General features: G+C 42.4%; 1 protein-coding gene and 1 non-coding gene across 5 annotated transcripts in view; both read left to right on the top strand.

The window, feature by feature from the left end:
• The window catches only part of LOC124264083, a 43,189-nt gene extending 16,251 nt beyond the window's left edge, over positions 1-26,938 (top strand). For 3 of the 4 annotated variants that reach the window (XM_046698809.1, XM_046698817.1, XM_046698824.1), the window contains exons 3-7: positions 13,975-14,154; positions 22,122-22,260; positions 23,183-23,308; positions 25,517-25,579; positions 26,095-26,938. In XM_046698809.1, coding sequence (XP_046554765.1) covers positions 13,975-14,154; positions 22,122-22,260; positions 23,183-23,308; positions 25,517-25,579; positions 26,095-26,146 — 560 coding nt within the window. In that variant the 3' untranslated portion in view covers positions 26,147-26,938. Of the gene's footprint in view, positions 1-4,566; positions 4,650-13,974; positions 14,155-22,121; positions 22,261-23,182; positions 23,309-25,516; positions 25,580-26,094 lie in introns of those variants that run through there. The other variant, XM_046698829.1, reaches the window with a different exon arrangement.
• On the top strand, positions 18,794-18,875 carry Trnas-aga. The gene has a single exon. It is a non-coding gene; the product is annotated as a tRNA-Ser (tRNA).
• Positions 26,939-27,231: the final 293 nt, after the last annotated feature.

Raw genomic sequence — 27,231 nt, forward strand, 5'->3', positions numbered from 1 at the left:
TCGATGCTCATGCTGTTGATCACTGGATTGTCTGGTCCAGACTCGTATATGTACAGACCTCCGCCATATAGCTGGAATATTGCCATTCACTCACCATTGGTTCAAATGGTCTTTCAGCTGCTCTGCTGTAAATACATGTATATACCCTATCGGTGAGGTGTCTCACCTTGTCATGTTAGGTAGCCGCAGCGTCTCACTAGAAACGTGACAATATAATCAGCAAAGTACCAAATTTCCAAAACTCTGTTTAATTGTTTACTAACCCTACAATATACTTGTGAAATGCTGAACACTGTAATGTAAAGCTGATGCCTGGCAACATCAGTCGCTAGCTTATCTGCCACATGGAATCCAGTGAAGGTCACACAACACCAACATCACAAACACAAGGATATGTTAGGTATTATTATAGGCAGCGTTATTCTCTTAATGCCACTTGAAGAACAATGTTTATTTTCCCGTTATTATCGATGTCCTCCACAATGTTTACAGATGTGCTGGGTTTGTTCGTATATGTTACCCAGCAAACACGGCAGGCGAGATGACTATGAGCAGAAGATGTTGACATCAGGGACTCTGTCAATGTTGAGTGTATTTCAAGTAAACACTTCAGTCCGACGTATGTAGAAATACAGCGGGAAGACAGGTAGACCCTTGGTTGCTTAAGACAATAGCTTTTGTTGTGGTGACCTCCCAGTGTGCAGGGTTTATTGTCAAGGTGAAGGGGCTGTGTGTAGAGGCTGAGGGGCTACAGTCGCAGCCTCAGACTTGTATAGTGATGAACATTAGATAACGGTCTTGGCGAGCTGAACAAAACAAGCCTCCATTACAGAAAACAAGAGATCCATAGAGAGAATCTCACCAGAGTGTCTTTTGATATCAAATATATCAGCACGAGTTAATAAAAGTCAGAAAACTCGGCAACTTATCAAGGAGATTTCTCACCTTTATCAACTCGTGGTGATATATTTCAGATCAAAAGACACAACGGTGAGATTCTATTTATCATCCAATATCATACTATACTTTATTTGTCGTTCAAGAGAAATTAAAACGAAACGTCACCTGTAACAAGTTCATGTGAAGGCTTGCATATGAATACATCAAAGTGAACAAGAGTGATGGAAGAGGGAACGAGTGAAACCATTACGTCATAAAAAACAAGCACATAAAAAGTAGCGCTACCATTTATTGCTTTAAATTCTGCAATGCATAAGTTTCACCATTCCTTTTATGTCGTGAACAAATCATTAACAAAACCCACTTAATTACGGTGACCATCTTTGTTTACAGCTGAGGGAGATGAAAGTAGTCAGAAAATATTGAGCGATTAGCTCAAAACTTACCCAACGATATCTCTTGGGGGTTATGGCTTGATCTACAAGCGATATCTTCTCTGGAAACCAGTGTTGAATGATAAATGACAGAGCAGGATATGACCATCGGAAGCAGCAGTATAACACACATAGATAGACATTTCTTGTAGCCTAGGTTAAGGAGTAAGAGGCGATGTTTGTTTGATATTTCGAAACTTGATTTATCCGTTGAATGCAAGAGTTTCTGAACTAGGGGAATTGTGTTTACACTATTTTTAAACGTGTATTTTGTAGATTCTGTATCTCATCCTTTCTGAACTGGATCTCGGATAATGCTGCTTACTGTAACATATTATTAAATGTTTGCACTTTAAGAGAATAATCCACGATGGCACCATCAGCTACACCTCCTGTATTCATGCATCCACCCTTATCCGGGGCGGTGGGGTAGTCTAATGGTTAAAGCCGAAGACCCGGGTACGATTCCCCACATGGGTACAATGTGTGAAGCCCATTTCTAGTGTCCCCCGCCGTGATATTCCTGGAATAGTGCTAAAAGCAGCGTAAAACCATACTCACTCACTCGCTCACCACCACCACCATCCCCCCTTTTCCAGTTGTGCTGTCTTTTTTCAAAACGTTGATTTAAGCTTGAAGTAATAAGTAAGCTCCTGTCCTTGTCTCCGTTACACACCTTGTTCATTACAAGTGCATTTCTACATGTATCTAACTCGTTTTGCCTTCTAAGTTCTCAAAATGCACCCGTAATTTTAGTTCTGGTTTTTATAGTTTTTAGTTCTGTTTTATGATATACTCGCTGTAATGAAAAGGCTTTGTCTGGCTGAATACGTTTTGAAATTCAGTTCCAATCTATACGGTTTATCTCGCAAGGAAGGTTTTGAAATACAGTGGAAATAGAAACAGTTTGTCTTGCTATAGATGCGTTTTTTAAATGCAATGGAAATAGAAACGGATCATTGGTGGGTCGATATAGAAACAGGTTATCTCACTAAAAATGTTTTGAAATGTAGGAGCTGTACTAAAGATGCTATCTGACGGGCGTTTGATAGGTTACTTCTATTCCTTGAACACTGACCCACACGCACACAGGGAAGCCGGGGTCTGCCTCGTCGTAACAGCCTGCCCAAACACTGAGCTAAGTACCTATTCTCAGACTACCAATACACCATGTTTGATCTGCAGGATCTCTCGTCATCCCAGGTAGACATGGCAGTTCCTATGTTTAGTTACGTAATTACCCAGCGTATCAACAAGAGCTGGCAAGACCCGACAATGGCGATAAACTCCACTCCACGGAGGCTGGAGAGAACGTCCACAATATAGATAGAAAAGAGAGAAGAGATAAAAGTGTCGGGGCCATCACTGACCTATGAGACACTAACTACATATAGGACATGTTGTACATAAAAGTAATATATTAAAGATTAATACTGTAAAATATAATAAAAGGTAAAAGATACATAAAATACAGTACGACCCAGTGAGATGATAATATTACGTAGCTTTATGGACTGTACCTACTCGCGGCTTCCGTTATACTAGTGTAATAGAGGTCAGCAATGCCGACAAAGTTAACCTGTTGTATCTCTATGTTTTACACAGCAGAATATATAATGTTCTGAATTGTCCCTCTAGTACCCATGGCGTATGGAGATTGTAATCATAATCAGTATATTGTCGTTCTTAACATATAGATATTTAACACGTTATTTCATTCAAAGAATTGCGTGAAGAATCCGCAATTGAAGACTGTGCGTTATGATTTCTCAAACAGCACCAACTGATTATAGTCAACATAATAAAGCCCATGTGATAAGTGTAGTCAGCAGACACTGCATCGATGCATGGATCAAACAGGTAGTTTCCTTGGTCAGCCCACTTGCTTATTTATCAATACCATCGATAACACTATCACTACACCATACAGAGTTATGGATTTGAGCTGACACCACAGAACACTCCAAATCTTCATTATCTTGCTTATTGAGGTGGTTATACAGGACAGATATATATTCCCAAAGTGACCGTGTGGTCTGGCAATATGTACCATATCTGCGATCCACATCGATAAGCGAACTCGGCTGGACCTCTTCCACACTGACACCGTGCCTATCACGCTGACCACATTACATGGTCCAAGACAGGAACGCCTGCTCCACAAAGACTGTATAATCTGCGGGGACCCCGGAGACGTTCCTACAGCTGTAGACGTTAGTAAGCACAGGTTTAACACCCCAACCCAAACACACGACACCGGGTGTGGCCTTCATTACTATTCGTCTTATCCGGCGGTCGTGATTCAAGGAGGTGGGTGGGATAAAGTATACTGTCCCAAAGTTTAGGGACTTGTCATGCAGTGTAGGGGAGACCTTTGTGTGTGTTGTGTCTGTCTGGGATGTGCGAGGAGAGGAGGTGGTGGGGGTGGTGTGTGCAAATTTGTCACAATTAAAGCTTTTGGGTGGTTTATGATTAAAGTTCTTGTTTTCCTAATAGAAATAGTTTTAATCTACTTGAACAGGTCATGTATATTTTATTGTAAGACATCGTTGTCTTTGTGTGGTTGATTGGTTGGTGTTTAACTCGACACTCAGCAACAGTCCAACTAAATGTTGACAATACAGTGATCAATATCATAATCATTGATCTACACAGCTGGAATACGATGATATGTGTCAACCAAGTCAGCGAGCCTGACCACCCGATCCCATTAGTCGCTTCTTATGACAAGCACGGGTTGTTGAGGACCAATTCTAACCTGAAGAGGGGGCTTGGGGTAGCCCAGTGGTTAAAGCGTTCGCGCGTAAAACTAAACTCACTCACTCGCTCACTCACTCACTAACCTGAAAACCAATCTGTAGTAAGGATCTGTAGTGAATGTTACAGTTTGGTCATGGTGTTTGATCTTAGTTTCACAAATCTATACACAAGATTATGTATTATGTATGATGTATTACTGATCTTCACCATTTTCGTCCCTTCAAACCATTACATACTGACTCAGAGGGCCTGTCCTTCAAAGTTCATTCTTATTCATTTTGTCAACTGAAAGGGTCCGTTGGCGCATGTAAAAATTTCATAATTGTTTTGCTGCACTGTCCACGTTTTTTTCTGCTTCGCGCCTTTGAGAGGTCAATTGTACGCATGTGTTGTCGGTCATCATGAGCGGTGAAAGGTCATGTGTGAAGGTCCCGCTCTGCGCGACCCACAGAGGGAAGTGACCTTCACACACTCAACTGGTTGGTGTGTGGATTACAGCGTGCGACATGTCGACACACGAGCCTGGGCAGATTTCCGTGTCGGCCATGACATAAGGTATGCTTTACATCCCTCCGTGTCCAGCGTTGTCAGGTGTCAACATGGCATGCGCCGTTGTACTATTCTCACGGAATATCCGGAACAATGTACGGATTTAAAACCATTTTAATTTATTACGATTACTTACCATTTAATACCAGGAATGACATTTATTTTTAAACTATGATAGCAAACTATTTCCTCTTTGAACGCTTCACTGTCCGGTAACTAAGTACAATCTTCAGATTGTTGAGGTCTTGGCTCCAGCAACCGACAGGCGATTTGTGTGTATGAAAGCTGTCGACTAACGAAGATGTTACGTTCAAAAGCCTCAGTTCCGACTTTGGAAGGCGGTGCAAAAAGGTGTACTCTGTTTTATGTGGCGACGAATAGGTTTGCCACGGTTTACCAATGGCTCTGCCCATAGTTAATTTGTACCTACACTGATGTACATGACAAAACTACCTGTGTACCTGTTCATACTTTACTCTTCTATAGAATGTTCGAAGCGTATTATGTTTACAAATATCCCGGCTTGTTGACTGGTCGGGAAAGGGTTACTCTACTGGATATGAAACAAGCAAAGTGTGTAAAAGTTTCAGTGCAGGTCTAATTAATCAGTTCTGCTTGTACAATATAGCTGTCACCTTAGCCACAGGCAACATGCAGAGCATCATACAAAACACGGTGTACATTAAGTGTGGCGACACATGGGGCAGTGATGTACAGCTTCACTTTATGCTTGTGCCACCCTAGGTTAACGTGTGAACCTGCAGTGACAGCAGGTGTGGGGACGTTGTCATGGGCTGGTTCCGTGTGTGGTTGACGTATTGGGGATGCGACAACCTGGAGTTTAATGTTGACATCTTCCCTGTACGGACTGCGGGTTGCCGCGTGTATATATGTAGTATACCACACCCAGACAATCTCCGGCGGCCCAACAATATAAGCCCCTGTATTCACTTTCACTTGTATGTCTTGTGTTGGTCGGTTGTCTGTAATCATCTGTGTTTGACTAGCTTCAACCTACGTTATCACCCCCATCCCGCGACACCACAACTATGTACACAGCGTCTCGCCAAGGTCACCAGTAAACCTCCAAGGTCAACACTCACAGGAAGAGTCAATTTGGAAGTCAATCTAGAGTATATTTGCTAAATACATGCGCCGTGACGTCGCGGCAACAGTGCTTCTCTGGCCAGTAGAGCTGGCCGCCCCTTTAAGCGCTCGGTTACAAGATACATGCAATGCCTTTCATCGCGCTGCATACGGGTACATTGTATGTTAATCAGTCTATCTACAGACACGGGAGGATCACAATAAGTCGCCTAATCAGGCATGCATCACCCTCTAGACTTTAGGTCCTACTTATTTGCAATTCATTCAGGAAGGAGTGTTTTTTCCTGCACGTAAGGGACAGGAACATTTACAACATTGAAAATGGAATGTGCACTATCACTTAAGTAATTACAAGCTGAACTGAAATGATTCGCGGCGCAGCAACCTTTTCATCTCCTTAAACCCCATTTGGTTATTAAACCGAAAGTTTCTCTGTACGCTCCAAGCAGAGGTATCTCCAGAACGTGTGGTTAGATCTTACAGCGGCTTATACTAGCAATGACGTCACACACCGAGCCGCATCCCTTGCCCAGGCCAATGTTAACTGAAGTTGGGATCCTCGCTCGTTTGTTCCGTTTCACCAAGACGACATACGTCCCCCACGACATATTCCAGTGAAGAGGCAGTATTGCTTAACGTTTATGTTTGGTCTAGAAAAGGAGACACTAATCAGCCCGTCTCAATGGTGGAGAATTGGGTTTGTGGGACCGACTGCTCGGTATAACAGAACAAAGAGGATGCCTTGGAAACTAATCCCAATATTTAAATATATTCTGTTGGAGTGAGTGTTTCATTACCCGTTATGCATATAACATGTGAAGGCTGCTTTGAGTATTTCACTGATATAATGCCCTTCAATCAGTTTCAGGAATAGCAATATGTTCCTGTGTATACCTCTGTGAGGACATTGTATAGAGGAGTCAGTCTGTGCTCTGACACCTCTACCTCTGTGAGGACATTGTATAGAGGAGTCAGTCTGTGCTCTGACACCTCTACCTCTGTGAGGACATTGTATAGAGGAGTCAGTCTGTGCTATGACACCTCTACCTACGTGAGGACATTGTATAGAGGAGTCAGTCTGTGCTCTGACACCTCTACCTCTGTGAGGACATTGTATAGAGGAGTCAGTCTGTGCTATGACACCTCTACCTCTGTGAGGACACTGTATAGAGGAGTCAGTCTGTGCTCTGACACCTCTACCTCTGTGAGGACACTGTATAGAGGAGTCAGTCTGTGCTCTGACACCTCTACCTCTGTGAGGACATTGTATACAGGAGTCAGTCTGTGCTCTGACACCTCTACCTCTGTGGGGACATTGTATACAGAAGTCAGTCTGTGCTCTGACACATCTACCTCTGTGAGGACATTGTATAGAGGAGTCAGTCTGTGCTCTGACACCTCTACCTCTGTGAGGACATTGTATACAGGAGTCAGTCTGTGCTCTGACACCTCTATCTCTGTGAGGACATTGTATAGAGGAGTCAACCTGTGCTCTGACACCTCTACCTCTGTGAGGACATTGGATAGAGGAGTCAGTCTGTGCTCTGACACCTCTATCTCTGTGAGGACATTGTACAGAGGAGTCAACCTGTGCTCTGACACCTCTATCTCTGTGAGGACATTGTATAGAGGAGTCAGTCTGTGCACTGACCCCTCTACCTCTGTGAGGACATTGTATACAGGAGTCAGTCTGTGCTCTGACACCTCTACCTCTGTGAGGACATTGTATAGAGGAGTCAGTCTGTGCTATGACACCTCTACCTACGTGAGGACACTGTATAGAGGAGTCAGTCTGTGCTCTGACACCTCTACCTCTGTGAGGACACTGTATAGAGGAGTCAGTCTGTGCTCTGACACCTCTACCTCTGTGAGGACATTGCATACAGGAGTCAGTCTGTGCTCTGACACCTCTACCTCTGTGAGGACATTGTATACAGGAGTCAGTCTGTGCTCTGACACATCTACCTCTGTGAGGACATTGTATAGAGGAGTCAGTCTGTGCTCTGACACCTCTACCTCTGTGAGGACATTGTATAGAGGAGTCAACCTGTGCTCTGACACCTCTACCTCTGTGAGGACATTGTACAGAGGAGTCAACCTGTGCTCTGACACCTCTACCTCTGTGAGGACATTGTATAGAGGAGTCAGTCTGTGCTCTGACACCTCTATCTATGTGAGGACATTGTATAGAGGAGTCAGTCTGTGCTCTGACACCTCTATCTCTGTGAGGACATTGTATAGAGGAGTCAACCTGTGCTCTGACACCTCTACCTCTGTGAGGACATTGTATAGAGAGGGAGTCAGTCTGTGCACTGACACCTCTACCTCTGTGAGGACATTGTACAGAGGAGTCAGTCTGTGCTCTGACACCTCTATCTCTGTGAGGACATTGTATGTAGGAGTCAGTATGTGCTCTGACACCTCTACCTCTGTGAGGACATTGTATAGAGGAGTCAGTCTGTGCTCTGACACCTCTACCTCTGTGAGGACATTGTATAGAGGAGTCAACCTTTGCTCTGACACCTCTACCTCTGTGAGGACATTGTATGTAGGAGTCAACCTGTGCTCTGACACCTCTACCTCTGTGAGGACATTGTGTATAGGAGTCAGTATGTGCTCTGTCACCTCTACCTCCGTGAGGACATTGTACAGAAGAGGCAGTCTGTGCTCTGACACCTCTACCTCTGTGAGGACATTGTGTAGAGGAGTCAGTCTGTGCTCTGACACCTCTACCTTTGTGAGGACATTGTGTAGAGGAGTCAGTTTGTGCTCTGACACCTCTACACTGTCCTGATATAACACATACTTCTACCGATACCTCTGCTTCTCCATACCCGCACTGAGCATTCTTGCAGTTCAACCAGAAATTATTTAGAATTTAAAGATTGTAAAACAAAAGAAGTTTTTTTCACTCATTACTCACGTATTAAATGTGAATATTAGCAGAACGTAACTCCAGATTCAAAGACAGGTGAACAGTTAGTATTTTGTCAAGTCACCATGGGCAGCAATGCAGGCTTCAATGCGGCGGGGCATACTACTACAAAGAAGTTAGAAAGTCGTGGTCCATGCTGTCCCAATATCGGACCACTTCTTCTTTCATTTCAGCAATATTTGTCAGATTTTTCTTGTTGACACTTTCCTTCATAAGTCCCCAAACATTTTCTATTGGATTTAGGTCAGGGCTATAGCTTGGCCAATCTAATAATGTCATATTTTGGGTCCGAAACCAGGCCTGTGAATGCTTTGAACGATGTTTTGGGTCGTTGTCCTGCTGGAAAATCCAAAAATTTCCATAGAACACGTGAGCAGATGGAAGTAAATGTCCCTCGAGCATATATGTGTACCGCTCACTGTTCATATTCCCTTCAAATACACAGAGGGGCGTTGCCCCTAACACAGATATGCCACCCCACACGTTAAATTTCGGACTGTACTTTTGACGCTGATACAAAGGTTTTTCAGTTTGTTGGTCCAGAATTTTAGTGTATTAGAAAACAGCCACACAGAACTTTCATCTGAGAAAATCATATTGTCCCAGTCAAAGTTTATATGCTGTAAGCACCAGTTCAACCGTCGCTCCTTTTGTTCAGGTTTCATGATCGGTGATGGAATTCCTCGACTTTTCTGCCAACCCATTGCATGCAGCTCAGTTCTAATTGTCTCCTTACAGACAGCCACAGTTCCTCTATCAATCATATCCAGCCTTAGGTTTTCTAAACTCCTTTGTTTGTTTTTAGAAACAAGAATACTAAGCCGCCTCCTGTCACCGAAAGGAAATTTTCTGGGCCTACCTGCGCCTCCCTGGTGCTCAATGCCATATCACATTTGCAATATTTTTCAAAACACGATAAACAGTGGACAAAGGGATGCCTGTTCTACTTGAAATCACTTTAGCTGATCTGATGTCCTTGTTATAATACTCTAAAATCAACTTCCTCTTCTCTAAATCATCCATACTGAGGATCACTGAAAATGTCGTCTGCTAGCAAGTAAACAAAGGGGGATAACTCTTCACAAACTAGTGAAAAAGGATTAACGGAGTAGTCTCTCTTGAATGAAACCAAGCTCTTGATAGCTGGTCAAGGTTGTTTATACTAGAAATCCAATTAAACATATTCCTAAAATACTCAATAATTTCTGGTCATACTATACAATGGTTGTCATGAATGAACACATTCCATGTTTAATATTTTGTTGGGTGTGTCTGGTTTGTAGGAAAAGTACTCTTTGTCAATTGGTGATTTGGAAAAAGTATTCTTACATGTCTGTTAATACTTATTTCGGTTATTCTGTAATTTTCACAAAAGTATTTGGAACAACTGTATTTAATCTGGAGGTTTTGTATTGACGTATTAGCCTCGGAATTTGAAAAACCTATTGGGATATCCTGGGCAGTCTTGCTGACTGATCACAAGTCTTCTGTAGATCCAGTTTCTATGCTCAGACTCCTACAGTTGGTACAATGTCAGTTCTGACTGCAAGCATGCGGCAGTATATCATTCCTGCTTGTGGTTTGTGTCAACACTGTGGGCATTGGTGTACGCCGGAGTGAGTGATATTCCAGCTGAAAGAATCTTGGGCGTCATGCGACATTTCCTTTGACATTCATTTTACGTTTAACGTCTACCAGAAACACTGTGTTCTACTCTACAGTGAACGAATAACAAGTTTACACGCAATGCAAAATATAAATGAACTTGTGCAGGTATAATGTGTGCAGCGTTCCATTTGTTGACCCGTGAAGATCCGGGTTAGACGTGGTCAGGCCCGCTGACTTGGTTGACTCGTCATCGTATCCCAGTTGTGTAGATCGATGGTCATGCTGTTGATCACTGTCTGGTCCATACTCGATTATTTACTGCTGGAATATTGCTGAATGCGGCGTAAAATTAAACTCACTCACTCCATTTGTTGATGGCAAATCTAGACATTAATTCAAGTGCGTCCCTCAGTTCCGCAGATGGGTGCGCCTTAAAGGTAATAGTGATTAGTGTTGATTATATATGTTATTCACTGTGTTAAAGCCACCCTTGGTTCTTCGGTCCAACCCCATCCAGAAAGATAGGTGGTGGGTGAAACAAATACATGAAACAATACCTTCACAGACTGGGTAACTTGTGTGACATTATATAATTTGGAACACTTTGTAATAGTCTTTAAACCACTTCATAACGCATATCGAGTCGTTTTAGATTGAAAACGAATTTTGAATAAATATGGCCGACGAAAGATCAAGTTGGCATTTTTCTTGTGCGTGTATTTAGCATGTAATAGCCAAGGTAAGGTCGCCACGGTTGGGCATGAACGTCTACAACTGCCCAGAAAAACGAGATTGGGGTAAAACTCCACGGCTCGCGAGATAAACACAACATATGGACAGCTTCTTGTAGAGTTGAACATCGTCTTTGTTTCAAAACAATGTAATTACACAATCATTTTAAATGACTAATTTTTCCGCTGACAAAAGTTCCTTCCGTCAGACGTAAATAAGCTCTTCCATGGATTAGAAAACAATAATTATTGTTTACGTGTGAGAATGAACATCTCATGCTGGACGCCCTGACCTGATAACTGGATGGTGTTTTACTGATATCGGATTAGGCTCAGGTGATGTATGGGAGCCGGCTAATCCTTCATCATGGGCAGGTGTTGTGATTATTACTGCCGTTTCCGGAAAATATGCTGCAGATGTGTTTACATTTCCTCATTCCGTCGGTCGCCACGCGGGAGGAGCGAAAGCCTTTAGGCACAGAGACAACTCAACTGGATGCTTGAAACACCGAAACTGAAAGGCATCGAACGAAAATAGACAGGTCACACACCCTCGACAACTTCGCCAAACAACTGTGAATTTCCAGACCTAAACGCCTAACTCTCCAACCATCTGCAACATGCTCATTCTTCCAATTATAGTGAAGATGATACACTGATGCAGCTGGTTGGCAGGACCCGAACTGTGTCGGCACGGGCATGCTAAAGGCGGGATACTTCCGACGCCGATCAACTTTTTCTTGTCGAGTTATGGCTTTAACAAGGCGTGGACAAATCCCTCTAGTCTAAAATATGATCTGTAATATGGTGTGTGCATTTGTTACCTGATCACACGCGGAGTAGGATGCCTTACGAAGCCGGTGAGTTGTAACTGCGGCAAGCCATGGGCAGATCGTGTCATGTTTATAAACCAAACTTCCAAAACTACGCAAACTAGTGGTAGGCCTTGGTAGTGTTTGGTCATGGAATGGTCAGCTGTTTATGTAGAGGTAGGTGTTGTGTTCCTGTCTAGTGGAGGTGTAGGGTTGTAGAAGTGTTTCTTGTTCCTGTCTGGGGAAGGGTGTGGGGTATATTGTTGGTTCATCATATAGATGTTCTGGTCCTGTAGTGTATGTTCAGTACCTCCTGCAGTATACCCAGTGCATAACCGTGTCGAGGTGTACCAATCTGCCTACTGTCATTCCTTCAGGGAAACTCCGCTTTCAGTTGATATTTGATGTTAAGCCCCTGTTCTGTGTTCTCACCGCGTAATACGTCAGAGGATACAACACATGCCGTCACGATGTATCAAACATGGCTATATGCCTGGGCCTAGATTTTCGAAGCTCTCTTAGCGCTAAGATAGTCGTAAGTGCCATACATTAACATTAACTTACGACTACCCTAAGCGCTAAGAGAGCTTAAAACAATCTCGGACCTGATCTCATGACTGTAACCCTATTGTGTCTGTCTGCTAGGCCCTTATCTCATGACTGTAACCCTATTGTGTCTGTCTGTTAGGCCCTTATCTCATGACTGTAACCCTATTGTGTCTGTCTGCTAGGCCCTGATCTCATGACTGTGACCCTATTGTGTCTGTCTGTTAGGCCCTTATCTCATGACTGTAACCCTATTGTGTCTGTCTGCTGGGTCCTGATCTCATGACTGTGACCCTATTGTGTCTGTCTGCTAGGCCCTGATCTCATGACTGTGACCCTATTGTGTCTGTCTGCTAGGCCCTGATCTCATGACTGTGACCCTATTGTGTCTGTCTGTTAGGCCCTTATCTCATGACTGTAACCCTATTGTGTCTGTCTGTTAGGCCCTTATCTCATGACTGTGACCCTATTGTGTCTGTCTGCTAGGCCCTTATCTCATGACTGTGACCCTATTGTGTCTGTCTGTTAGGGCCCTGATCTCATGACTGTAACCCTATTGTGTCTGTCTGCTAGGCCCTTATCTCATGACTGTGACCCTATTGTGTCTGTCTGCTAGGCCCTGATCTCATGACTGTAACCCTATTGTGTCTGTCTGTTAGGCCCTTTTCTCATGACTGTGACCCTATTGTGTCTGTCTGTTAGGCCCTTATCTCATGACTGTGACCCTATTGTGTCTGTCTATTATGCCCTTATCTCATGACTGTGACCCTATTGTGTCTGTCTGTTAGGCCCTGATCTCATGACTGTAACCCTATTGTGTCTGTCTGCTAGGCCCTTATCTCATGACTGTGACCCTATTGTGTCTGTCTGCTAGGCCCTTATCTCATGACTGTGACCCTATTGTGTCCGTCTGTTAGGCCCTTATCTCATGACTGTGACCCTATTGTGTCTGTCTGCTAGGCCCTTATCTCATGACTGTGACCCTATTGTGTCTGTCTGCTAGGCCCTGATCTCGTGACTGTGAACCTATTGTGTCTGTCTACTGTGTAACTTGCTAGGAAACACAGACTATGGGTGCAGGGCAGATAGGGTACCAAGTACGTATGTCCTTGTCAGCGGTGACCAAACGTAGCTCCAACGTCAGACTTGTATCTGTGTGTCATGGCACATGCTGTCAGAGAATCTCACAAAACCCGTTCATCCTTTTGCACATGGTGTACACACATGGTGTGTATCTGATATCAGTATATCGCTGTACACATACGCATGGTGTGTATCTGATATCGGTATATCGTTGTACACACATGACGTGTGTCGTATATCGGCATAGCGTTGTACACACATTGTATGTATCAGATATCGGTATACCGTTACCGTTTCAACTACATTCGGATAACAGTTACTGACGCTGGTACCAGTGACTTAAAGTCTGTTGTTGCACAGTCACACAAAAATTGCCACATCAAACAAAATACAGTGAGACAAACTAAGGACATTGGTTGAAGTAGTGGGCTTAGTCCTGACTGTCGTTCTACGAGCTGTTGGTCTCAAATATTCACCAAGACCTGTACGTTGTGATGTTTTCCTTGCAGAGTGTGACGTCCTCGCCGCTCCCAATGACGATTACATGATACTCAGCAACTACAACGTCACTGCGGGTTCCTACGTCGTGGTTGGCTGCAGGAAGTTCGGACACCGTGTGGTTGGTCCATCCAATGTCACGTGTCTCCCAACAGGGGCGTGGTCGGATGCCGTGAAACCAGAATGTAGTTGTAAGTATCCCTGGAATGTAATTTTGATTAATTTGAATATTATGACCATAATTCATCAATTTCTCGATTATTTCCTGACTATTCGTCAGACTGAACCTAGTCATTACGACATTGTACGTGAAAAGGAACTGATAATACGGGGAAAATGAAGAAGTGCACGCGCGCACACACACACACACACGTCATGTCAGAAGCGCAGCCGAATACTTCTGCCCTGCACAATTCTCTGCTGTTAACCCTCATGTTTAACTCTCATGTTTAACTGGATCACGACCTAAATCACCTGAACGCTATAGAAGATTAAATAACAACCATTTAGGATTGGTGGCTAAAGGTCTTCCCATAAACTGAAGTATTTATTTGGGGGCCTAGTTCTACTCTAGGTGTATTTTTTTATGTATTTAGAACTGTCTACCTTTTTTTACACAATTAAATATTTTTTGTACACTGTCTCAAACTAAAGCCTTAAGAAATTAATCACCAGCTTCTAATCCACCGAACTTTAGCATTTAGCTATTTTCTCGTATATCTACCGGTAATTTCTTTACGAAATCTGTAAAATAATATCTGAAAGTCAGACAGGTATGTTCCAGTAACAGGCCTCCGGCACTGGATACAAACGTTAATGATATGTTTCCTTGGGCAAAATCATTTATCTAGTTTCGGTGACTTACAATATTTCTGACATGATATAAGTATATAGCAACAGGCCTGATAGTATCAGTGATAGTATCAGGGTTATTGTTCGGAATTATAGTTACGCAAGTGTTACCAGTTGTTTCTTAGTGTTGAGTAAGATTCACAAATAAAAACATGGACTTAACCCATCAGGCTTCTATACACAGCCTTTGAGTGTTTCAATGTTATCATAGCGAACAGTTTCAACTGCTATTTTAAAGTTACTATATCTAAATCGTGAAAGGGTTTATGTGACCTTTAAATGGAAAGGAAGATCATGAGATGGGTACTTTACAACATCAAGGGGTGATTTGAACTGTTTATGATAAACAAGTTTCGAAGATTCATTAACAGAGTAATGCCATGACTCTAGTAATGTATCAGACAGTCTTTCTTTAAACACATGGATAAACATATTTACATCACCAACATCTTGGCTTAACCAGATCTAGACAAACCATAAGAAATAGTCTTTGTTATCCATATGTTGTGTGTCCACTGTTGTCTGGAACTTAGGCATTGTGTAACTTTGATATGGTAGTCTGTAATGTGGAAGCTGACTTAGTCTGCACCAACATTTGACAACACCTGTCATGTACATTAGCTGTAAAGGGAATCTGACACATTCGCCCAGAGCTATAACATTACAAAATGATTTGATGTTTTTAAGAATCTCTTTACAAAATTCGACTTGCACAGATTCTATATATAATTTTAAAATAAGAGGTACGTCATATCTCCGAGGCATTGCATAAAATAGGTGTTAAAATCATATCTGAAACTATTATCTCACCGGAATAATATATTCGCATGTCGTGCTGTTTTAGTTGCTGCTTTTACGAAGAATATTTTAACATATTACTAACCAAATGTGTAAAACTTGGATGTGTTTTGGAACAGTCTGACAAGAGTAACCGCCGAAGCTGTAGTTAATTCGAACGCGAAGCGAAAACACCTTTCTCTGTCAACTAACGGTCGTTTGAAGACGCGTCATAGCCTTCATCTAGGCGTGGTTGCTGCCACTATATTCGTTAGTTAGTCTCTAAATGTATATAATTGTATGAGAAACAGACAATTCCATTTAGCTTGAAAGGGAGTCCCAGTGAGAAGGGAGAGTCATGAACCAGAGGAAATCTAGAGACTTGCTTCATTTAGGGTTTTATAATTGATATTGCGAACAGGACTAGGCAGTAGCACAGGCCCTCGTGTCTTTGCGAGGATTAAAGATTTTATAAAATATATACTAAAATTTGAGATGACCCCCGACTCGAAATGCTTCACAGCATAAGACATTATGACAAGGCCGGACACTTGGGTGCACCCTACCCGACTGCTTTGCCGATCGCTACGCTACCATCGCATACAATCGATTAAAACTTAATGTAAACATAATCATGGATGATTGGCCTATCGAGCACTCATGACACCTACCAATTCTTTATTGTTATTTCTGCAAGTCGATAGAAACCCGATTTTGACTCTCAACTAAACGATCTTGACACAAATGGATGACGATATATCCGCACAAAACGTGGGTGTGGTCGAAAAGAGACATAACCATTTTCTTTGAAATCTGAGTGATCTTCACCAAAGATATATTTTTCCAAATGGTAGTGATGTTTTATGAAATAGAAAAGTTGATCGACATTCAATTCCGCAGAGGTATATCTTGTTTCATTGATGTTTTGCTTGGTAAATAATCCAAATGTGGTTTACTAATACACTTGCCTCAGGGTCCCCCAGTAAATACTTTGTGATATCAAGATTGAGGCGAATGCCAGTCTTCAAATTGTTCCAGTTTGCAAACTGAGAGAGATGTTTAGTTTTCTCACATAAAAAGAATAAGTGCTCGAGTGTTTCTATTTCTCTGCCACATAAAGTACAAAGGTAACCCACAAAATAATTCACTAGTCCGAAGTTTGAATGTGGACGCGGGTTTCATCATTGTAAGAAGCTAATATGACGAACATGCTTATGCCACAATCTTGCATGATTTAAAATTGCGTAATCGTCGGAGAGAGTATATATAAATATTTTCAAAATGACCCCATGAAAATTCACTAGCCAGTCGGAGACTGTTGAGATTAAGTGGCCGGACTGGATTTTTACTTTTACTAGCAATGGCCAACTGGCCTGCCCATGACTAGTAAAAGTAAAAATCCAGTCCGGCCACTTAATCTCAACAGTCTCCGACTGGCTAGTGAATTTTCATGGGGTCATTTTGAAAATATTTATATATACTCTCTCCGACGATTACGCAATTTTAAATCATGCAAGATTGTGGCATAAGCATGTTCGTCATATTAGCTTCTTACAATGATGAAACCCGCGTCCACATTCAAACTTCGGACTAGTGAATTATTTTGTGGGTTACCTTTGTACTTTATGTGGCAGAGAAATAGAAACACTCGAGCACTTATTCTTTTTATGTGAGAAAACTAAACATCTCTCTCAGTTTGCAAACTGGAACAATTACTTTTGATAGTTTACCATGAGGTAATAATAATAATTTACACCAATATAATAACATTCTCAATTTGATAGAAATACTAAGTGGATATCTTCCAAGTTCACCGTAAACCATAAAATCTGGGGTGGTTGTTTTACCTTCAGTATGTATTTACAAAAATTCAAATGAAGACGTTCTAATGTGAATCCAGAGTCACTATAAAAGAGTATATATGCATGGTTACAAAATTGTCTTATTTCGATAAGGCTGGCCCAGGAAAGACTGATGTTCAAGTGACTTTCTAAAGTGTTATCTGTGAACTGACAAACATGTGATGTAAAATAATATGGTGCTTGGTCTCATATGTTTGATAGGTACATGTATATAAATTATTGTTTTTGATAATATTCAGAAGTAAATGTGATCTGGCAAATATATGTTGATGTACATATATTTGTTGATGCAATATGTCTTAATTTAAAAATCATAATTCATTACATGAATTAATAAAACTATAGTTAATACCTAATGTTTTATCAGGGTACATACAATTTTTATCAAGGGTACAGCTTAATTAAGCCTTATGCAACCAACCACAAAATGTGTTGTTTTAAGCGATCTGTCTTTTGGGAGGTCTGTCTTATGGGAAGATACCGGGATATCGTGCGGACATAATTAAGTTATAATTATAGACGCTAATTAATAAAGATTGTATTTAAACTGTCAGAAACTGCGAAACACAGAAGCGAATCTGGTTCCAACTAAACAGTATAATTGGCCTGTGCTGAATCCAGCGTCTTTTCTTTATTATTCATTTACAGTACTTATACTTTAGTGATCGATCTTCATCAGAAACATATTGAATACTTCATTCGGCACTCATGTTTGACTATTATAATTGTGTTATGTTGAAAAGTAAATAACGCAATCATTATAACAGACGGTTCTGATATCTCTACATCGGATAGTCTTTGTTAATTTCACTCTATAAATAACATGTGACAATATAATACAGGGTGTCTAATAAGAAATAAAGTAAACATTCGACATCCGCATATATATTTATAATTCTTTTGACGGATGAGAACAAATATATGTCAAGATATTCGAAGTAATGAATTCTTCAACACGTTATGAAAGTTGTGTTTTTGAAACAAAATGTTCATAAATGACAATTTATAATACATTATTAATCTTCGTGCAACAATAGTTGGTCCTAGCTCCGTGACACAAATATAAATTTAGATCCAACATAGATGTGTACTGCAGCACAGACCACGGCCCACGCAAGTCTGGCACGTCGTTCTGTACAGTATTATATTTCAGTTAAATAATTTAATAACTGTGATTTTGTGAAAATGGTATTCGATTCAGAGACTTCAGAAGTGCGTTTGTGAGTTCCTTTCCCACAAACAACAATCGCGCGTACAGCTCAAAACCGGTCTATTTTTACCCTTAGCCGCAGCCCGCATAGTATGAATACATAGCAAACAATCGCTCAGCAATCTTGTGGTCGTCGTGGCCGAGTGGTTAAGGCGATAGACTAGAAATCTATTGGGATCTTCCCGCGCAGGTTCGAATCCTGCCGACGACGCAATTCTTTTTTCTAATCGTATTTTGCGACTTTCACAAATATTAGAAACGACTGACCATAGAATTAACAGGATGCAATTAATTTGTTTTCCAGAAATATTTTGCAACCTTCACAAATATTAGAAACAACGGACCACAGGATAAAGAGTCTGCATTTACAATTATGGAAAAGTATATGACCTGCATATTTATTTCTCTAACTGTTTACACGTTTTTACACGAAGATGTTAACATGTGCGGTACATAAGACACAGCTGGGCATTTGTATCGAGTGTTATACATGTATACATATCAGTATCTGTCAGTCACCGAGCCGCGATGGATAAAGCTGAATCAATGTCACTAGTGAATAGGGGTGGGTATTGCACAGAATTTTCATATTGCGATATATTGCGATGCGAAAGCATGTATTGCGATATGTATTGCAATATATTGCAGGACGTTAATGGTTGATTTATAAAGCAAAAACACAACAAAATCACTATGCCTGATTAAGCCTTAATAAAAACTACTTTACCATTGCATATCTTACATACCGCGTTGCTCTTACCAATAGTTCCATCTACCGTGAACTGTTTCAACCCTAAATGCTGCCTTACCGATGCCTTTGCCCTAGTATTTGGCACCACAATAAATTGTTCGTTGTTGGGGGTCACCATTTTACAACACACGCATGGCTTCCGGTGTAAAAGACGGAAATATCCGAAGATTTTCGAGTGTTACCAAGTTTTCCGAATGCATGTCAAAATACCGGTTTTCGATCAACGTGTCGCAATACGTATCGTTTTCATGTCTGAACCGGTATATACCGGTAAACCGGTTATATTGCGCAGCCCTACTATTGAACCATAAAAACTTCAGATTGTGTCACAAATTTTCCAAAAATCGTATTCTCAAAATCCATAAGGTCTCAAGAAGTGAACATTTTGTGATCTGCAATAAAACACTGGTACAAAGCTTCAATTATTAGCGCTGGACGGTGTAAGCATTAATTGTATTAAAGATAATTTCTTCTTTTTTTCTTGTCTTCTTTTATCTAACCACAACTCGGACCTGACTCTGATGGTGTTCATTTCACACCAGCATTAACTAAACACCCCGTGAATCCAAGAGTACAGTCCGTTTGGGTTCAAATGAGAAGAATGAATGATTAAATAACTCGAAATAGGGATAAGTGTACAAAACATAAATAAGACACATGGTCCTGAAACCTCTGTACCCAACGGGATCTGAAATAAGACGTTTTATGATCGATCACGGAAGAAGTTGTTTAAGAAACTATCATGTAACATTGTTCTATTTTCACGCTTCACACCGAGGGGTGAGAAACCGCTGGTGGAACAGCACTGGCTGTTTCTAACTTTAGTCCGTTTGGCTCAAAAGCGGACCGATGAATTGCAATCTAACTCGAAAACTAATAAACATAACATACTCAATGAAACGCTGATCATAATTAAAACATCATACCCACTCTGTGAGGTTTTTGCAGAATTTTTGTCCTAAAAATAATAAAGTTGTTTAACAAACTATCATTAAAATATTGACACAGTTCACTGTTTGTTACGAGGGAGGAGTGCAGAGAAAGGGACAGCCAGGTGTTCGAGAACGGATGGAGCCGGCACAGCACAGGTTAATGAATAAATAACTTTGGCTGTGAACGTGCTTCGCGAACACCTGGCTGTCCCTTTCTCTGCACTCCTCCCTCGTAACAAACAGTGAACTGTGTCAATATTTTAATGATAGTTTGTTAAACAACTTTATTATTTTTAGGACAAAAATTCTGCAAATTCATGATATTTTGATTATGATCAGCGTTTCATTGAGTAGGTTATGTTCATTGAGTTTTCGAGTTAGATTGCAATTCATCGGTCCGCTTTTGAGCCAAACGGACTATAGTTGGGGCTGTCCTGAGTTGTACCTGAAGTGCGTGCAGGCGCTGTTCCACCAGCCGTTTGTCACTTATTGTGCACTTATCCCTGTTTCGAGTTATTTAATCATTCATCGTTCTCATTTGAACCCAAACGGACTACACATAATATTTACCATTTGGGTCCAAACAGACGATCATAATCAAGCATACTGGAATGCACGTATTCCGCACATGCTTCACACAATATCTCAAAAGCTGAGGGTCAAACGTTTACGTGCTCTAAACATACAGGGTATATACATTTCACAATTGCAGTATGTGCTCCACAGTTTCTTGAACAGTTTTCATCATTTGTGGACTGCGTGGAAATGGGATTGGTCTCGTTGTCATGGTGACCATTCTTTCCAGCTTTGCTGGTGTTTACGTTCTTGTGTATTCTTCTCAGATTGCATGTTCATTGTTATCAAAATTCAAATTCAGTTTTCTTTTTGTTTTGTTCAGAAATACCACCTGTATTAGCGTGATATGGCACGGTAAATATTGAAATGGCACGGATAGAAAATGTTCTCGGTGCCCTCATGGCACGCTTATTGTTTAGAGACATAACTCACCTTTAGTCATTTAATCCCCAAAACAATACATGTACACAAATGACAAACAAGCAAAAACATTTATTTATTTTATCACCCCGGAACTCACTTGAATTATGATGGATGATGTAATGAAATCTGGTTGTTTTTCCATTTAGAGTGATGGGAGTACTGATAGTTCGGTTATTGAAGAGGAAATTGTGTATGTTAGATATACTGAACAAGCGAACCTGTCACAAAATTCTTAGCTAGTAAAGTGAGTGAGTGAGTTAAGTTTTACGCCGCACTCAGCAATATTCCAGCCATATGGCGGCGGTCTGTAAATAATCGAGCCTGGGCAAGACAATCCAGTGATCAACAGCATGAGCATCGATCTGCGCAACTGGGAACCGATGACTTAGCTATTAAAGGTGTTGGGAAAGCAGAACAAATGAAGCTTAAGAAAGCTTAAACAGGAGACATATCAGTGATAACAGAAAACAGGCTACATTTGTTGTTTACTAACAATAAATTTCAAATGATCATTATCATTGCTACCGTCATTTATTCTAAAATATGTGGGCACATTTGATTTCTGAAAGGCACATTTAAAATATTTGCCTGGTGCACACTTAGAAAAAAACCCAGTATTTCTATCCCAGGAGTAAAATTGGTTTCAGTCAACATTTTAACACGCGGCATTTGGTTTTCAAATCACATACAACAACATGTAATTTTTTCTAAGTTATCTTGCAAAAGTTGGTGGTGCAATGTAATGTTTATGTATATATATGTCTGTCTGTGACAGGGACGTGGGAGCTGACGACTCACGAGAAGCTCGTGCTAGGGACATCCATCGCTGCCGGGGCTTTTCTCCTTCTCGTTACCATGGCAATCATAATCGCATACTGTTGCTGCTACAGGCGGATGAGGGACAGGGAACATGAGTGAGTATAGAAGTGCTAGGTAGGCTGCTTCACACCGTAGGCCCCTGTGGCACAGTTGACACAGGAGACATGAGTGAGTATAGAAGTGCTAGGTAGGCTACTTCACACTGTAGGCCTGTGTGGCACAGTTAACACAGGAGACATGAGTGAGTATAGAAGTGCTAGGTAGGCTACTTCACACCGTAGGCCTGTGTGGCACAGTTGACACAGGAGACATGAGTGAGTATAGAAGTGCTAGGTAGGCTGCTTCACACCGTAGGCCTGTGTGGCACAGTTAACACAGGAGACATGAGTGAGTATAGAAGTGCTAGGTAGGCTACTTCACACCGTAGGCCTGTGTGGCACAGTTGACACAGGAGACATGAGTGAGTATAGAAGTGCTAGGTAGGCTACTTCACACCGTAGGCCTGTGTGGCACAGTTGACACAGGAGACATGAGTGAGTATAGAAGTGCTAGGTAGGCTGCTTCACACCGTAGGCCTGTGTGGCACAGTTAACACAGGAGACATGAGTGAGTATAGAAGTGCTAGGTAGGCTACTTCACACCGTAGGCCTGTGTCAAAAATTCATGTACATTTTGAGAGTCTAAGATGCATTTTCTCTAGTGTCAAACATAAAAAAAATCTTAGTGTCGGGTCGAATGTTTGGGTCAGGCGATAATGAGAAACAAGAACATGTTTGTATATTGCCTAAACCTGCTCTCACTACACTGCTACTATGACTGACTGTAGAAGTGTTCAGGAGACATGCGTCTCATCAGACGGAGCCTGTATTATTATTCCTCTACAGCGAATGTCCCCCCACCTTTGCTCCGCAAACCCTTCTTAAATGCCGTCTAATATCGTCCTGGCCCCACCCACGGTGCCACCTATGTGTGCCTCATAACGAAGCAATACCATCAGACTCCTTTGTGATTTTGTAGGAACTTCGGGGCCGTGTACGAGGACCGAGTGACGCCGTCCAAGAAGCACAACTACGACCACTACGGACCTCCCATCATCGAGGGAGGACCAGGCATCTACCCCGACGCCTACTACGCCTACCAAGAGTACGTTATGCCCGCTACACAAACACAATCTATGGGTAACGTTAGTAGGCTCGGCCTACCAAGAGTACGTTATGCCCGCTACACAAACACAATCTGTGGGTAACGTTAGTAGGCTCGGCCTACCAAGAGTACGTTATGCCCGCTACACAAACACAATCTGTGGGTAACGTTAGTAGGCTGGGCCTACCAAGAGTACGTCACGCCTGCTACTCAAACACTCTCTGTGGGTAACGTTAGTAGGCTGGGCCTACCAAGAGTACGTCACGTCCGCTACACAAACACAATCTGTGGGAAACGTTAGTAGGCTGGGCCTACCAAGGGTACGTCACGTCCGCTACACAAACACACTCTGTGGGTAACGTTAGTAGGCTGGGCCTACCAAGAGTACGTCACGCCCGCTACACAAACACACTGTGGGTAGCGTTAGTAGGCTGGGCCTACGAAGAGTACGTCACGTCCGCTACACAAACACAATCTGTGGGAAACGTTAATAGGCTGGGCCTACCAAGAGTACGTCATGTCCGCTACACAAACACAATCTGTGGGTAACGTTAGTAGGCTGGGCCTACCAAGAGTACGTCACGTCCGCTACACAAACACAATCTGTGGGAAACGTTAGTAGGCTGGGCCTACCAAGAGTACGTCACGCCCACTACACAAACACACACTGTGGGTAACGTTAGTAGGCTGGGCCTACCAAGAGTACGTCATGTCCGCTACAAAAACACATTCTGTGGGCAACGTAAGTAAGCTGGGCCTACCAAGAGTACGTTATGCCCGCTACACAAACACAATATGTGGATAGCGTTAGTAGGCTCGGCCTACCAAGAGTACGTCACGCCCGCTACACAAACACTCTCTGTGGGTAACGTTAGTAGGCTGGGCCTACCAAGAGTACGTCATGTCCGCTACACCAACACAATCTGTGGGAAACGTTAGTAGGCTCGGCCTACCAAGAGTACGTCATGTCCGCTACACAAACACAATCTGTGGGTAACGTTAGTAGGCTGGGCCTACCAAGAGTACGTCATGTCCGCTACACAAACACACTCTGTGGGTAACGTTAGTAGGCTGGGCCTACCAAGAGTACGTCATGTCCGCTACACAAACACAATCTGTGGGTAACGTTAGTAGGCTGGGCCTACCAAGAGTACGCCACGCCCGCTACACAAGCACACACTGTGGGTAGCGTTAGTAGGCTGGGCCTACCAAGAGTACGTCACGTCCGCTACACAAACACAATCTGTGGGAAACGTTAGTAGGCTCGGCCTACCAAGAGTACGTCATGTCCGCTACACAAACACAATCTGTGGGAAACGTTAGTAGGCTGGGCCTACCAAGAGTACGTCATGTCCTCTACACAAACACACTCTGTGGGCAACGTTAGTAGGCTCGGCCTACCAAGAGTACGTTATGCCCGCTACACAAACACAATATGTGGATAGCGTTAGTATGCTCGGCCTACCAAGAGTACGTCATGTCCGCTACACAAACATACTCTGTGGGTAACGTTAGTAGGCTGGGCCTACAAAGAGTAAGCCATGTCCGCTACACAAACACACAGTCGAGGGGAGACAACTACGACCAACTTTAATAAAAATCATTAAATCATTTTAACGCTCTGTCATATTAACCTACTGCTTTTTTTAATGAATAAGTATTTCATGTTTCAGAAATGGAAGTGATTACTTAAGCTTTTTAATCCGTAACATGAAGCAGAGGTTATTCGATATATGTTTACGTCTATCCAAATAAATATTAATAGTGTTGTCGGGGGTTATGTTAACTAAACGATTCCTTCTAACGATGAAATTACTTATGATGTTTTATTAACTCAAGACAATGTGTTGGGCGCAAATATGCCTCTTATTGGCCCACGTCGCCCTAAAACTGTAAAACCAACCAACCCAAAAATACTGTTGCCCAATACTATTACTACTAGTACTGCTACTATGGACTCGACCTGTAGACGCCTTGTTAAGCTCATCTCCTCTCGACTCCTCCCTTTGTGAGAAACCAGAGGAGATCAAACGCAGTGTCTAAATCATAGATGTAGTCAGATGGCGCACAGTGCCTCAGATAGTGATTCCAGTCACCAGCTGCCAATAGTAACTTGTCCTAGTGTATATTTTGTAGACACGTGAAATTGCAAGGTGAATGTGAATGGTTTGATCACTTGTGCTAACAGTGTTTGTTGTGTTGGTGCAGGTACCCTGAGAACAAGACGTACCCACCCGACATGACGGACGTGTCGGGGCTGGACAGGCCATGGTGAGTCTTTACCAGCTTCATCTACTACTGTACACGTTTGGTATATATGTTCCGCCCCTGTACTGCTTACATGTACCATCAAGATAGCCAGCGGAGTGAGTGAGTGAGTTTAGTTTTACCCCGCTTTTAGCAATATTCCAGCAATATCACGGCGGGGGACACCAGAAATGGGCTTCACACATTGTACCCATGTGGGGAATCGAATCCGGGTCTTCGGCGTGACGAGCGAACGCTTTAACCACTTTGCTACCCCACCGCCGAAGATAGCCAGCGGAAGAAACATAGATCAGTTCACGAATACCGCGTATGAAGTGCTCACCGTCATTTTGTCTTACTAGAATAAAGCATTGGGTACACACAAACAACTTCCTTAATCAGCGACGTGTTGGTTTGCGAGGCGAGGAGGAGTTGCCTCCCTTGATGTATTACGCGAGCGTTGCCTCTTGAATAATGCATGGTAATTTTGACTCATCCCCAATGAATATCATTTCTTAACGTTTGTATTATGTTTGCAGGCTGGGCTACATCCCTCGTCCCAAGGTGGCTGACGGGCGATATTACCACTGACAGTCACCTGTCCACGGAGCAGTAAATCAAACCGTTGTTGCCAGCTGCACATCCAGATCTCGAAAGTGCTTCACTGTGTCGACACGCGATACTCAGTGTTGAGATCGAAGAGCTTGACTTTAGTAGCGAGCCTTAAGCTATGGACGCAATGATTAATGGCAGTGTGTTCAAACTAGATAGTCAGGGTGTGTGGAGGAATGGCCTTGTGACAGGGGCAGCGATAAGTGTGTCTTCCTCCCACACAGGAGGGTATGGAGACGTGACCAACAAAACCGGTAGCGGAGTCGGTGACGTAACTGGCATTGTGTTGAACGAACGTCAGGCAGTGCTGGTGCCATAACAACCCTAAATGTCGATGACGTCTCCCATTACAAGTCATGTTGCCATAGCAACCTGTTAGCCATGTTGCCCGACTCGTAGAGAATTATTTCCATATAGCCACATCTCTACTATGTTTAGCGCCAACCCTCCTAAACATAGGCAGTATATTTTTGTACTCAACGCGTCTTTTTATATCATGTCCAGAAATACTTGTTTGTAGACAGCTGCAGCTAGACTATGTATCCTTTATCACACACGGTGTGTAGGGGTTGTCCAGTAGCGGTGGCCACTGAAGGCGAGACAGGTGGACGAGCTGGCATATACTAATTGGAGACTCGTGGCGGTGACACACGGTATATATAACGCCAGTGCATTAAGGTCAAACAGTTATCATTTCATGACAGTATGTTTTATAATACACATGTACAGAGAAATGTAAATATATCTTTTATTAAAGAAATACATACAAAACTGCCTTGAATGTCCAGAAGTGAGGGGTAAAGCAACCCGGAACCAGTGGCGACTGGAGATCTGTGTGACCAGCATAACATGACCCTTGGACATAATGATTGTACGCATAGAATGAACAGTTACATGGATGGGAACATTGGACTTTAGTATGGTTTTAACAGATACATTACATTACACGGAGAAACAGACAATGGTTGAATGGTGTTTCGTACACACTACACGGAGCAACAGACAATGGTTGAATGGTGTTACGTACACACTACACGGAGCAACAGACAATGGTTGAATGGTGT

The sequence above is a fragment of the Haliotis rubra genome, unplaced genomic scaffold (assembly GCF_003918875.1).
Source record: "Haliotis rubra isolate DU_JTF1 unplaced genomic scaffold, ASM391887v1 Scf1203, whole genome shotgun sequence".
NCBI classification, from domain to species: Eukaryota; Metazoa; Mollusca; class Gastropoda; order Lepetellida; family Haliotidae; genus Haliotis; species Haliotis rubra.